This window comes from Suricata suricatta, chromosome 8 (genome assembly GCF_006229205.1).
Source record: "Suricata suricatta isolate VVHF042 chromosome 8, meerkat_22Aug2017_6uvM2_HiC, whole genome shotgun sequence".
In the NCBI taxonomy this organism is placed as follows: Eukaryota; Metazoa; Chordata; class Mammalia; order Carnivora; family Herpestidae; genus Suricata; species Suricata suricatta.
The window spans coordinates 64,332,133-64,347,791 of NC_043707.1; the positions used below are offsets into that span (position 1 = coordinate 64,332,133).

Genomic DNA, 15,659 nt, shown 5'->3' on the forward strand with positions numbered 1-15,659 from the left:
GATTTCAGTACCCCTAATCCCTAGACTGTTCATGGTTCAAATGAATATGGAAATAAGTGGAGAAGAGCACAGACTTTAAAAACTGTATAAAGACAGAGGAGATAGTAGAAACCATCAGCTCCAAACTGATGCCATGAAAGGCAAAGATCATTTTCCTCAGGTTCCACCAACAATTTACACCATGAGTGACTAGAGGACAGTGATTCTGTTAACCATAAAAAAAAATTAACAGTAGATAAAGCATTCAGAGGGGTGGCTTGGTCAGTTAAGCCTCTGACTTCAGCTCAGGTCATGATCTTGCAGTTCCAGAGTTCAAGCCTTGCATCAGGCTCTGTGCTGATAGCTCTGTGCTTTGGATTCTATTATCTCCCTCTCTGTCCCTCTTCCCGCTCAAGCTACAGAGTCTGTCTGTCTCTGTGTTAAAAATGAATAAACATTAAAAAAGAAAAAAGAAAAAGCATCCAAGGAAATAATAAGTGGACTCATTGTAAACATGTTCAATTTAAAGTCCCCATAAGATAACCATATGTAATTATCCAGAAGAAAAATTTTTTAAAGTTTACATTTGAAGTTCAAGAGTCGAGTTATTGATTTGAAAGACATTAATATGACAATAATGTGGACACATAATATGACTCCTCTGGGAAACAAAAAAGTGGATTCTGAATGTCAGTTTTGCATCTATTTATTAAAAGGTGGTACTAAAAATTTTAGACTGTGCTCTTAAGGAATTTGGTTTAAGTTGTTATGAATGATAATGCCTCTAGTTACTGTAAAAAGCAAACTTTCCTCTTAAAGAAAAGTCTGTTTACTATAAGCCTCAAAACTATTCCTACAAGTAACTTGAGTTTTTTTTTTAACTTTATTTATTTTGAGAGAACATGAATAGGGGGAAAGGCAGAGAGAATCCCAAGCAGGCTCCAAACTGCCAGCATAGAGCCCAACATGGGGCTTGAACCCACAAACTATGAGATCATGACCTGAGCCAAAGTCAAGAGCTAGATGCTTAACCAACTGAGCCACCTAGGCACACAACTCTATATGTAATTTTAAATAAAATGTCCACACCATAATCAAAGTAACCAAGCACACAGCAAATTGACTCCATAAACAGGGACCAGAAGAAATTAAAGAAAACAGGAGGAGACCCAAAAAGATTTCAGATATTGGAATTTCCAAACACATCCTATAAGACAATGCAGACTGTATTTAAAGAAATACACAAAATAAAACAAAGATGTCTACTAAACCAAGTAAATTATCAAAAGCAATACAGGGCGCCTGGGTGGCTCAGTCGGTGAAGTGTCGGCTTTGGCTCAGGTCATGATCTCACGGTTCAGTTCGTGGGTTCGAGCTCCACGTTGGGCTCTGTGTTGACAGCTAGCTCACAGCCTGGAGCCTGCTTCAGATTCTGTATCTCCCTCTCTCTCTGACCCTCCCCTGCTCGCGCTGTCTCTGTCTCTCAAAAATAAATACATAAAAAAAAATTAAAACAAAAAAAGCAATACAAACCTAAGAGAACCAAATGACATTTTAAAAAATAACACATACAACAACTGAAATTAAATATTTAATAGTTTTAGAAGATTTCACACAGCTGAAGAGACAAATAATCTCAGAGCTAAATCAGACTTTACTATCCAGAGTGTAATAAGAATAAACAAAAAGATGGAAAACAAAATGAGAGAGTGCTTACATGAACAGCAAATGTACTAAAACTGTAGTTAATACAGAGAAGGAAGATCAGCATGGTCTCCTGCACAAGGATGAACCACAAATTTATGAAGTGTTTTAAAAGGAAAAAAAAGGTGCCTCGTTAGCGCAGTAGGTAGTGCGTCAGGCTCATAAAAGGAAAAAAAAAGTAAGAGACTGCAGTTATAATGGGACTATCTTAGTTGGAGTCCAGGAATAATAAAGAGAACAAGGCACATGGCTTAGGATATTCCAAAATGGAAGAGAAACCAATCCACAAAGTCAAAAAGGCCAGCGAATTCTAAGCAGGATAGATAAAAACATCCACACCTAACCAAATCATAATCAAAGATAAAGATAAATCCCTAAAAAGCTAGAGCTAAAGGAGAAAAAAAGACCCATTACCTCCAAAGGGGCAACAGTTATAAACTGATAGCTGACTTCTCAATATTAATAATGGGAATCAAAAAATGGTAGAATCAAATATTCAGCAGACAGAAAGATAATCACTGTCAATCAAGAATTAAATATTCTAGGGGCACCTGGGTGGCTCATTCGGTTAAGCATTTGACTCTTGGTTTAGGCTCAGGTCATGATCTCACAGTTTTTGGGTTCAAGCTCCACATCAGGCTCTTTACTGACAATGCAGAGCCTGCCTTGTCCTCTCTGCCCCTCCCCTGCTTGTGCGTGCACACTCTCTCTCACGCTCTCTCTCCCCCCAAAAAATAAAGAATTAAGAATTTCCAGGGGGAAAAACATTTCCATGAATGAAAGCAAATAAAGATACTGACAAAATGGAGAAAGTTCATTATCAGTAGATTTGTATTAAAGGTCATATTGCTGGTGGTGGGGAGGGTGATGCTGGTTAGAAGGTGCAGATTGCAAAAATGAATGAAGAGCAAAGAGTACTAAATATAACTCTAAATAAAAATTACACAAAACAGTAACAATGTCTTTTAGTACTTAAAAAAAAACACCACACCAAATGCATATAAATCAGGAGGACACCAAGTCGAGCCACTGCTCTGAAGTCATATTACTGCTTAGGAGAATGACAAAGAATTTGTTGACTAATGTTTAACCTTAAAATTTTTAATACATGTTAAAATTTCTAAGGCAAACAGTAAAAAATAAAATAAAATAAAGAATTTCCAAACTACTAGAAGAAATAAAAATAAAATAATGAAAAAAAGAAAAACTAACTACAAAGCAATTATGCTGTTATGTTGTTAATTAAAAAAGAAAAAAAATACAAGAAAAATGTCCAAATTCCTAAAATTCTGGTAAATTAAATACGAGATACATTCTTTGTGTTCCTCCTACTCTGTCTTCTCATCCTTGAATCTGGGCCGAGCTTGTGACTTGCTCTAACCAAAATAATGTGGCAAAAACCTTTCTGCTTTTACTTTTGCCTCTTGGAATGCTGACATGAGACTACCACATGAGGAAACTGGTCAAGCCTACTGGATGATAAAAAGTTACTTAGATGAGAACCAAGGCACCTACCCCCGCCACCAGCAGCCACCAGCAGCCACCAGCAGCCACCAGCAGTCAGGTGTGAGTGACACCATCTGGAATCTTCCTGTGCGGCCAATCCTCTAGTTGAATGCAGCCTCAAAAGCAAACCCAGACAAAACCAGCCATCCACAGAATTGAAGCAAAAAGCCATTAAGTTGTGGGGCGGTTTTTAATGCAACAATAGATAAGTTACATAAGTAAAGAGATACACTTGTGAAAAGTCATGGGTCAACAAAATAAGAATATTTTTGAAATGTATGATATACATATCAAATATGTTTACAAAACAGTAAAGTTTATATATCAAAAAACTTATGTGCTGCAACTAAAGCAGTGGACTTTATAAGGACTTTATAACCTTAACTGCACACTTTTGAAAAAAAAAAAAGGGCTGGAAATTCATTAGAACATTAGAAAAATAAAATTACCTTAGAAAAGTGTAAAGAATAAAAGAATATAGAAAGAAGGAAAAAAATGAAGTAAGAAAGAGACACTAAATAGAGGTAAAGCAAAACTGAAATTTGGAGGTTTTTTTTTTTAACTTCACACATTTTATAAACTTACGGCAAGACTGATCAAAAAAGAAAAAAGGCAATCATACACTGATTCAGATCAGAAACCATCCTCATCAAAATCCCAACATGCTGCTCCTAAAATTTACATAGAAGTAATACATAAAGAGTTGATAACTGGGGCCCATTTTATATTTCGTTTATAAGATCCACTACATTCATAAAACAGGGTTTTTCCAAAGCACTATAAAATAGAGAACATTAAATAGATACATACTTGTAGTAAATCAACAGGTTCATAATGACACTTAAGAATGACCCTGACCTTCAGCGAACAACAGGGAACTGATGGATTATTTTGAAAACTGATAAATTAAGAAGTACATATCTAGCCTATCTATCCTAATTGAATTATATCACTGGGTAACCAAACAGTAAAGAAAAGTTTCTTTTTATGGAAGCATTCCACCTTATAAATGAAGAATAACAGAATTCAAATATCACCATTTTGCAAGACATAATAAATGCACTGATCAAGGCATCAAGCAAAAATAGTTGCTAAAAATCACAAAAAACAGAAACAACCTAGGGCGCCGACTTCGCTCAGGTCATGATCTCACAGTCCCTGTGTTCAAGCTCTGCGTCCAGCTCTGTGCTGACAGCTCGGAGCCTGAAGCCTGCTTCAGATTCTGTGTCTCCCTCTCTCTCTGCCCCTCCCTTGCTTGCTCTCTGTCTCTGTCTCTCAAAATAAAATAATTTAAAAAAAAAGAGAAAGAGAGAAAAACAACCAGACTACATACATCTTGATGGAGAGTACACCACATCAACACCTAGAAGTATTCTTGTCTAAAAAAATAAAAAATAAACAAAATCTAAACTTTGATCAAGCTTTTAGATCCAACTACAAATCTACAGGAAATACAGAAAATGAAGAAAAATTTATACAATCAGCGTAACCTACAAACTATAAGAAAGAAAGAAGCAAGACAAATGGCAAGTGGAACATGTAGATTAAGAGAGACAAACAAGAAACACACAACTAAATTACAATGTGTAGGAAAGCACGCTTGAGCAATAAAAGTAAAAAAAAAATGTACAGATGCAATTGCTATAGAAGTCAGGATAGCCACTATACAGCAAGGGAGAGGAATGGGCTAATTGGAAAGGGGCAAACGGAAGTTTTCTGGGGTGGCTGGCAAAGATTTCTTTCTAGACCTGTATGGGAGTTACATGGGTATTTATCTTAAAAGCAAAAAGTCATTAAGTTATTCATGTGTTTTTATGCAGTTTTATTTGTAGGATAATATACAATAAAAAGGCTATTTTGCCATGAATCCAATATTTTAATATTAACATATTACCATAAAATTTTAACAATTAACTTTGCATTTACCCTGAGACTTTTTTTTTTAACTCCTGAGTGATTGCTGACTGTTCTGAATCTAAGCCTACCTGAAGGATTTGATAAAAATGTTTATTCTGTCTTTCATCTTCCACAAGGCTAATTCAAACTTAACACCCTCATAATCAGGCACCATTTTTATCTGACTCCTCACTGGTAAAACAAAGATATAAAACAACTATCCCAAAAAACCGTTCATGAGGAATAAATGTAAAATACTTAGAACAATGCTTAAAATTGGTAAGTGCTCAATAAATAGTTAATAGTAATACTTCCAGCTTCATGTCTTTGCCATCCCTTCTTAAATCATAACTCCATTAACCCTGTGTCTTTGCTCATGCTGTTTTCCCCACACAGAATGCCTTCTACCCCTTAGCAAAACACTAAAATCTCTTAAAGTCAGACTACAATGTGAAGCCTCCCCAGGTAACAATAGATACCAAATTCGCTAAATATGCTTTGATGAGCCTTATTTTCAATTTTGTACTAATTTAATTGCATTCATTCAGGACTGATAATCTAGCAAAAGGATTACTAATGCATGTTTCTAAAAACAAAACACAGCAAAAAAAACAAAACACTTAAGGGCATCTGGGTTAAGCATCAGACTTTGGCTCAGGTCATGATCTCACAGTTCTGTGAGTTCAAGCCCCACGATGGGCTCTGTGCTAATAGCTCAGAGCCTGGAGCCTGTTACGGATTCTGTATCTCCCTCTCTCTTTGCCTGTACCCCACTTGTGCTCTCGCACTCTCTCTCTCTTTCAAAAATAAACATTTTTTAAATTAAATAAATAAATAAAAATAAAAATAAACACTTTTTAAACACACTCACTGTGATTTTACTTAAGAAGACTTCAAATCCTCTTAATAAGCACAATAGTTCCCACTGAAGAGCACAACCAGCAGTTAGCCAAAGAATTTATCCTTGCATTTATGGAAGACTATCATTGACAGAAATGCCTAAAACAAAAGTAATTTCTTCATAAAAAGACTGTCATAAGGAGTGCAATGTTCTTAATCAGGGCCTGATATGAATTTTTTTGTAGAAATGACTATCAATGCCATTTTTAAACAACTCTAACATTCCATACAAATCATTCCAAAAGAAATAATAGAGAAATACAGTACCCATTTTCATGAAGTTTAACTTGGCATATATATAATTGCAAAGAAAACTGTAAAGAGCCTATCTTTCTTCTTCATAATTCCAGCCTGTACTTTATTGTAATAGATTAGAAGGTAATGATATTCATCAGGTCATGGATGAGAATGATAATGATCTTGGAAAAAAAATTACAACTTATTTATCCAAATGGACAACATGGCATCAGTACTTAGAGGTGGTAAATTCTAGGAACAAGCACAAGTTCACCAAAAAGTCATGTCGACCAAATTCATTCCGTTCTCTGACGGGATCATGAAAATTCTGTAACCTTCGTTTATTATGCTACAAAGCATTTGATGATGGTCCAAATCAGGAGTTCTCCACCTTTTCTACACTCAATGCCACATACAACTCTAAGGTCTCATTTTCACAGCTCCATGACCAGAAAAGAAAGACCCTCCCTCCAGCAGTAACATCCCAAAGGACTTTAACTGGCCCAGTATGGATTAGATTCCTTGCCCTACTATCAGAGTGCCAGGTCTTTACCAGAAGGAAAGGTGTGAAAAGTGCTAGGTAAGTTGAAGATGAGTACCAATGCAACACCCAAAGTATCAATTAACAGAAAGGTTACAGAAATATAAATACAGTGTTCTATACTTGGTCCTATTCAATAACTTAAATTTATTGAGAAAATATACAGAAGGAATACTAATTAAATGTGCAGGATCAAAAAGAATTTAGAGTAAGTGGTAATGACCAAAGATAAACATAATACCTGCACCCAGTTTTAATTAAAAAAAAAAATCAAACACAACAGGTTAAGGAAAGCAAAGTAGGGAAAACAATTGTGTAAGCTAAATACGAGTGATAAGTATTAATGATTGTCACAAAAATAAATGAAACCTGCCCTATTTTAACAAAAGCTTAGGATCTACAAAGCAGGTAGGGTGCTTGGGTGGCTGTCGATTAAGCGTCTGCCTTCAGCTAAGGTCATGAGTTAGTGCTCAGTCCCTGCCCAGGAGACCCCAGACCGCTCCGCGGTTCTGAGAACACTGCTTCTGGACCTTACCTGCATCAGTTGGTTTCACTACACAGATGCTTTCCACGGCAAATTCTTTCAGGTCTTTTCTCGTTTTATTCTGAGGAACCAAATGGAGCCTAAAAAGTCCACTCATGGTTTATCCCAATAGTCTTATGCAGCTCCAACCCCTCATGCTTGAACTTTGCAAAACAATTAGTGGGCCTGTCAAACTGAGCAAAGGGAAACCAGACCCTTCTAGAGCTTGATGTGAAAGGAAAAGATCTCAAGAAAGAAAGAAAGCTGAATTCGAAGTATGCAGGAAAGTTGCAAAGTTAGTGGGGAGAAAGTACGGGGAGTGGAAACTAGGGATATGAGAATATCCGAAAGGTACAGAGATCGAGCAACAGGCCACATGGCTGATGCTCAGGAAAAAACAGTCAATGAACTTACAACAGAGGAAGTAACAAAGAAATACATAAATAAAAAAATGTCTCCATTTTAAGCTGTCCGATGCTGAGATATAATCCCTGCAACCACTCCCAAATTTTCGATAAAACCCTTCCACAATTACCTGCTTTGCAGCTAATGCTTTACAGGAATTAAGGGAGATACTAAAAAGACCAGTTCAATTGGAAAAAATAAAAAAAAAAGGGACAAAAATGTAAATGGGATCTAAAACTGCAGAAGTTTTGCAAAAACAAGGGAAACTATCAACAAAACAAAAATGCAGCCTTCTGAATGGGAGAAGATATTTGCAAATGATATATCTGATAATATCCAAAATACATAAAAAAAAAAACTTCTGCAACTCAACACCAGAACAAAACAAAAAACAAGACAAAAAAAAAACCAATTTAAAACGGGCAGAGGATCTGAATAGATATTTTTCCAAAGAAGACGTACAAATGGCCAACAGACACAAAAGATGATCAACATCACTAATCAGGCAAATGCAAATCAAAAGCACAAGGAGGGGTGCCTGGGTGGCCCAGTCAGTTAGTCCGACACTTAATTTCGGCTCAGGTTGTGGTCTCACGATTTATGAGTTCTGGCACATATCTGGCTCTGTGCTGGGGTGTGGGGCCTGCTTGGAGTTCACTCTTTCTCAAAATAGATGGATAAACATTTAAAACAAACAAAAAAATAACAACAACAAGCCACAATGAAATATCACCTTATACCTGTCAGTATGGCTAAAATCAAAACAAAAAATAACAAGCACTGTCAAGGATGTGGAGAAAAGGGAACCCTCATGCATTGTTGGTAGGAGTGTTAAGTTGGTATAGTCGCGGTGGAAAACAGTATGGAGGTTCCTCAAAAAATTAGAAATAGAAATACTATATGATCCATTAATTCCACTACTGGGTATTTACAAAAAAAACAAACAAAAAAAAAAAAACATTAATTCAAAAAGATATATGCAGAGTCCCTGGGTGGTTCAGTTGGTTAAGCATCCAACTTCAGCTCAGGTCATAATCTTATGGTTTGTGAGTTCAAGCCCCACATCCAGTTCAGAGCCTGAAGTCTGCTACAGATTCTGTCCCCCTCACTCTCTGTCCCTCCTCCACTTGTGCTCTGCCTCTCAAAAACAAATAAACATTTGAAAAAGAGATATATGCACCCCTATGTTTATGGCAGCATTATTTACAATAGCCAGATATGAACACAAACTAAGCACCCAGTGAAAGATGAAAAGATAAACACACACAGGAATATTACTCAGCCATAAAAAAGGAGATTTTTGCCATTTGAGACAACATGGATGCACTCAGAAAACAGTATGCTAAGTGAAATAAATCAGAGAAAGACAAATACCATATGATTTCACTTATATGTGGAATAAAAAAAACAAAAAACCCGCAAAAATAAACAAAAAGCGGAAAAAGACTCATACACAGAGAGACCTGATGGTAGCCAGAGAGGTGGGGGTGGGCGGTGAAGTGGGGCGGGGAAAATGGGTGAAGCAGAGTAGAAAGTTCAGGATTTGAGTTATGGGATGAATAAGTCACAGGGATAAAAGGTACAATACAGGGAATATAGTCAATGGTATTGTAATAGCATTGCATGGTGACACAGGGTAGCTACACTTGTGAGGCAAAGCATAACTAATAAACTTGTAAAATCACTATGTTGTACACCTGTAACTAATGTAACACTGTATGTCAACTATACTTAGATTAAAAATAAATTGAAAAATATTTTTTAAATAAATAAATAAAACAGAGCAGAGACCAAAAAAAAGGTGAAATAAGGCGTAACTAAGAAACACAAAAGCTCCCTGAAACTCAAAAATATCTGGAGGAGGAAACAGTGTTCCTACCATCTATTGACTGGGCTTTGAAAAGTATAAAGAATCACTCCATAAGTTGGTGGACTACCTGATAGCTGACAACTAGTCACACCCAGTCAAGAGATAAAACAAGAAAAATTCCCAACCTTTTGCAAATGTAAAGATCCCAGCCAGGCTGCAGATGTCAAATCTCAGTCTTTCCAGCCTACTGACCTTTTGCCGAAGCCCCTCAATAAAATGGTTTGATCCAAAAGAAAAGGTACCTAAATTCATGCTTCAGAAAGTTAAGAAGAATCATTATTTAGATAATCCAGAGTTGTTAAATGATTCTTCATGAAAAGGCTGACTCTAATCTAAGCCTTAAAGGATAAGAGCTGGAGAACAGAAAATATAGAGATATTCCAGGATGGCTAATATGAATAAAGCTTCAAAGCCTAGAATGAGTGTGGCCGGTTCACAGAACAAAGCAAAACTGCCTATTTGTCACACAGAAGTACACATTGGCAGGCAATGGCATATAAGATTAGCCAGGTAAGCTGAAACCAGGTGAGGGAAGGCTCTGAAATTCAGGATGAGAAATCTGAACTTGACAAGCGTTCATGTGAAGGGAAAGAAACTGCTTTGTTCTGTTTTTTGTGTTTGTTTGTTTTTAAGATCATAAAATACTACAGCAGTGCAGACTTGCCTTTTTGCCCTCTAAAACTGGCTCATAGTTTCCCACTACTTCTACTCACGTTTGGACTGGTCCTACATCTCCAACGGTCTATCAGACAATTACTCTTAAAAATTCTTCAACTACCCTACATAATTTGTGTACACCATAAAACACTTAATTGTCTACCCCACAACATGTGCAAACCAGGAATCTAAAAATGACATAGTACATGTCCTCAAGAGACTCAGTATGATGCAGGCAGTAGCCAAGAAAACAAACTAGTACCATACAGAGTACAGAGTGCTAATTCCTAAAGTAGAGAAAAGCTTAGAGTATCATTAGAACAAAGGACAAATCTATTTGGAAATCAGGAAAAGACAGAAAACACCTAAGAGAAAAAGTTAAGTAGACTGAGTTTTGAAAGAAAATAAATACCAAAGGGTAGGAGAGAAGTGTTGGGGATGACAATTATTGCAATCAAACTGCAAAGGCTGTGCAGCAAAGACTCTCATACTCAGGAACTGCTATTCCATACGGCTGGATGAGTATAAGAAGCAGTAGGAAAGGACCAGATCATGAGCATGATTTTCTCATGCTAAGAATTTTGTATTTTAGAGGGGCACCTAGGTGACTCAGTTGGTTAACCGTCCAACTTCAGCTCAGGCCATGATCTCACAGTTCGTGGGTTCGAACCCCAAGTCCGGCTCTGCACTGACCGCATGGAGCCTGCTTGGAATTCTCTCTCTCCCAGTCTCTCTCTCTGCCTCTCCCCCACTCTCTCTCTCCTCCACTTGTTCTCTCTCTCTCTCTCTCTCTCAAAAATAAATAAATAAACTTAAAACATATTTTTAGGGATGCCTGGGTGGATCAGTCTGTTAAGCCATGGCTCAGGTAATGATCTCGCGTTCCTGGGTTAGAGCCCCAAGTGGGGCTCTGTGCTGACAGCTCAGAGCGTGAAGCCTGCTCTGGATTCTGTGTCTCCCTGTCTCTCTGCTCGTCCCCTCTCATGCTCTGTCTCTCTCTGTCTCAAAAATAAATACAACATTTAAAACATTTTTTTTAATTTTTTAATTAAAAAAAGAATTTTGTATTTTAGAATAGCCAAAAGACTTTAATGAAGGAATAACATAATATTTGTGTTTCTTAAAAAGAGCTCTGGTGGCAGTATACGATGGATTAAAAGGGTATTACAAAATGCAATAAAAATCTGATAAAGGCTGCTATTAACATTCAATTTATCTGCAGTTATCCACTCCTACCCCCTTTCTGGGCGTGGCTCAAATTCTTCATAAAACCTTCCCTAAGTCTTCTCAAACACATTAATCTCCCCTTTCTCAGAACTTCTAAGGCCTGTCTGTACACTGCATTGTTACCATCTTATATTTTTAACTAACTTGCATTTACATTTCTTCTCCCTATCAAGGATGTATCCTTACTAAGATGTCATATATTTCCTGAGGTTTATTTATTTATTTTGAGAGGGAATGAGAGAGTGCAAGCAGGGGAGGGGCAGAGAGAAAGGGAGAGAGAGAATCCCAAGCAGGCTCCACACTGTCAGCACAGAGTCCGACAATGGGTTGAACTCACAAACTGTGAGATCATGACCTACACCAAAATCAAGAGTCAGATGCTTAACAGACTGAGCCACCCAGGCATCTCTTCATACATTTTTTCATGTGTGTGAAACACACACACACACACACACACACACACACACACACACACCTCCATCCCACAACATTTCCGAAACCGATACTTCCTTTCAACTGAATATACATGCTCCTTTATCCCTAAGTACAGATTCCACTATTCCCCAGAAGTAATAAATAAAATAAAATGCATGATTAAGCAAAATTAAGGTGAAAACAGTATACTGTAGTGGGTAATGAACACAAGGCAACTTTCTAGGAAGATGAAAATGTTAATTATGATAGGGTTATATTACAGTGTTGTACTGCATTTACTTTAAAAAATGTATAACCAAGATTTATACTGATCGATACATAAATTTACCTAAAAATTTGTAAAAATAAGATGTGGGAGCAAGCGGGTAGAGATGAAACATGAATGGCAGAATGCTGATGGTACTTCTGCAGTAAAGAGTATATACAGGTAGGTCCTTATCTTATTCTGCTTACTTTGGAAAAAAAAAAAAGCATTAACAAAACTAAAAAAATAACTCAGAAAATTAAATTACTTATTCTCCTAATGTTTGGAATAATGTGACATTATAACTTTTAAAGTGGCTTTTCTAGCTCTATTACCTAATTGAGCCTAAGGCATATCTTCTTAGACGTACTTATTTATAAAAGCATAGATGAAAAATGGCCTGGCAGCCACAGGTTCCTTAATTAAGCACCAGACAGGAAAATCAATTAGCCCTGTTACAGGCGATACCCAAAAAGCCAGTAAAATATAAGGTCAAAATTTTCTAATCTTCAAACTGTGCAGCCAGAGAGAGCATCTGAAAGATATCCAAACGTTTGTGGAAATATAACAATTACAAAAACAGACTCAATCCCATTCTTGATGGTTTTAAAAGAATTCACTTACTTTTTCTCAGTAATTTCCACATCATGCTTACCGGCTCTTAATTTGCATTCTCCTCCCACAAAATATTTAACGTGGAAAATAAAGATTTTCCTTACTCATGCTAATACACAAGGTCAACAATCTTTTGTTCAGTAAATCAACTGTTGCGTAATTTAATCCCCCAAAAAGTTTACTAAGTTTCTCAAAAAAGATAGTTTTAACGTATTTTACAATAAAATGTAAATTTAAAAAAACACCTAGAATTTAGTAAAACCATTTCTATTGCATTGTTTTGCTATTATTTCCCAGGAGATTATATTTAAAACTTTCCTTACTCAACACTCTATAGTCTTATAAATTTCAGTAGCTATCTAAACTGTGCCTAGAAGGGACATGAAGAGAGTTTCTGGGCTGCTGGGATGCTGATAATATTCTTATCTGGGTGCAAATCTAAGTGCTGATTACACGGGTGAGTTTTATCTGTAAAATTCTTGAAGTACACTTATGTGTACTTTTCTGTATTACAAACATATTACGCATGTAATACTCTGATAAGACAAAGTAAGCCAGATCTATTAGAACTGTCCTCAAATCCCCTACCTCATACTAAAATACCTGTTCTATGCACTGAAACATTTCTCTAATAAAATTCAAATTATTTTATAGCATTTAACACTTCCCGACATATTCCCAGATAACAAATAACTTCCATTTCCAACTCGGAGATCAGAAAGCATACAATCCAATAGGAATAAAATCTGTTTATTTTTTCCAGAATAAACCATTTTAAAAGCAAATTGGATAGAAGAGAAGTAAATTGGGACTGTATTGTCTGGACAAAAATGCAAATCATTTTCAACTTTGTTAACTGAATCTAAAAAGGAAAAGAAAGACCATCACTTCAGACCTTAGTAAGATAGGGAAGACAGCACAACGTTAGTAAGAACTTCAGGAACGGAAGGCCACTTCTTAGTGATTTAGTCCAAAATCTACTATTAATCAGACATTTTAAGCAAAACAAAAACAAGAAGCAACAGCACCTGCCCAGGGAGATGAATGAAATAAAATACAAGAAACCAATATGCCAAGATTGAATACGCAATATTCAATATCTAGTGACTGGCAAGAAAGCTTGGGAAATTAACCTTTCCTCATTCATTTGCTGAAGCCAAGTGTCTCCCAGTGAATAAAAAATTATGTCTGTAACCCCACAACAGTAACTCAATACTCTTTTCCTTCCTCTTAACCTTACAATCGCCCAAAGTTAAAGCTAAACCTTAAGATTCTCTCAAGGAGGAATCAGCGGAATATAATCAAAAAGGATCTTGATCCTCAGCTAAATCACACTTTCACCTTCCACCTAAAGAGCCAGGGGAGGAAACCTTGCTTTGCAAATACCTTCGGCCTTTCCGGATGAAATATCAGGGAGTTCACTGACCAACTCCATGGGGATACCACTTTACAAGGCAATCTTGCCAAATGGACCCAGTTCGCAGTAACCACCCTCACGACTTTTAACACCAACTAGTAGGGAATCGTGTCAAACCCCAGCCAAGTGACGGAGACAACAGCCTCCAGCCTGGCGAGTCCAATCCTCAGTCTCAAATCATACATACACGAACACAAAGCAAACCCAGTCTCTCAGGAGATGAGATGACAAAACTAGAACCTACCCAGAAAGTTGACACAGGAGGTGGGCTGGGGGCAACAGCCTCGCGGCAGAGTCACATGAATGCTAGCGGGCCCTGGGGAAAGATTCGCGCTCCTGGAGGCAATGAAAGGGCGCAGGGAGCACTAGAAACGAGGCCTCGGGGCAGAGGCACAGGTTTGCTAGCCGGTGTAGGAGAGTCACATTCCGGGGGCAGAGCGCGGGGCGCTGGGAACACTGAAGACAACAGCGTCGCAGGGAAATCCAGACACCCTGACATTGGAATCTGGCAGCAGCCGCGGCCGGCCCTCTCTACACTTGACCCCGCCAGGCAACGGGACCCGTGCACCGGGCGCCAGGACAGAAGGGGGAGCGCGCGGGGGGCGCCTGCTCGGGCCCATGAAGGCGGCGCGGCCAAGGGCCTTCTTACCCGTGCAGGCCGAGGGCGCGGCGCCTTTTGTGAAGCAGGCAGAGGAGCAGGAGCGCGGCCCCAGCCAGCGTGGAGTTTCGCGCCGTCAAGTACTTGCTGAAGGCCGCCATAGCACCGCCAGTGCAAGCGAGCCGGGGACAGGGACTCGGCGGCGGCGGCGGCGGATACCTAAGTGCAGGAAGCGCGGGGGAGACTGGGAGGAGAGGAGCGGGCGGAGGGAGGGCGGTGCCGGCAGCTCAGGACCGCCCCCTAGCGCGCGCTGCCGCGTCGCCCACGCGCTGGAGCCCACCGCTGACTTCAGCTCCGCGGGAGCGCGCGCGGGCGCCACGGAGGCCGGAACAGTCCTGGGATGTTCTCTGCGCACGCGCGGAGCCCCGTAGGGTCACCGGGATTGCCGGCCCTGGTCGCTGCGGGTCTTCGGTCTGGCGTTGGGTAGTTCTCCCCGGCCTGGTTGCTTCCCCTGCCTCACCCCTACTCCCACCTCCGCGCACACCCACCGGAGCTTTCCCAAGAACTGGAAAAGCGAGCCCGCCCTGCACCAGACCTAGTGGGACCTGCCATTCCACATCCCCCTCTTCCCCCTGCACGGTAAATGGCCGTTCCCACCCTCTTAAAGGAGCGCAGGAAGAAGGGGAATGGCCCCATCACAGAGCATTAACACAAAACGGAAGGCACCATAATTATTCAGACGAAAATAACCGTCGAAAACTCCGAAGAAATACGGGGAAATGTGGGAAGAATGACTACAAATCGAAAACCTTTTTACAAGCCAGTTTTTCTGTCATGTGTTATAATCTCTAGGAAACTATGGAATCCGTTTGGTAGATTGAGACCGTGTGTGTGTGTGTGTTGGA

The 15,659-nt window shown here is 38.9% G+C and overlaps 1 protein-coding gene across 1 annotated transcript in view; it reads right to left on the reverse strand.

The window, feature by feature from the left end:
* ABCD3 (ATP binding cassette subfamily D member 3) overlaps positions 1-14,981 on the reverse strand; it is a 71,296-nt gene extending 56,315 nt beyond the window's left edge. The window contains exon 1 of the mRNA XM_029948754.1: positions 14,806-14,981. Coding sequence (XP_029804614.1) covers positions 14,806-14,915 — 110 coding nt within the window. The 5' untranslated portion in view covers positions 14,916-14,981. The remainder of the gene's footprint in view (positions 1-14,805) is intronic.
* Between the last annotated feature and the right edge of the window lie 678 nt (positions 14,982-15,659).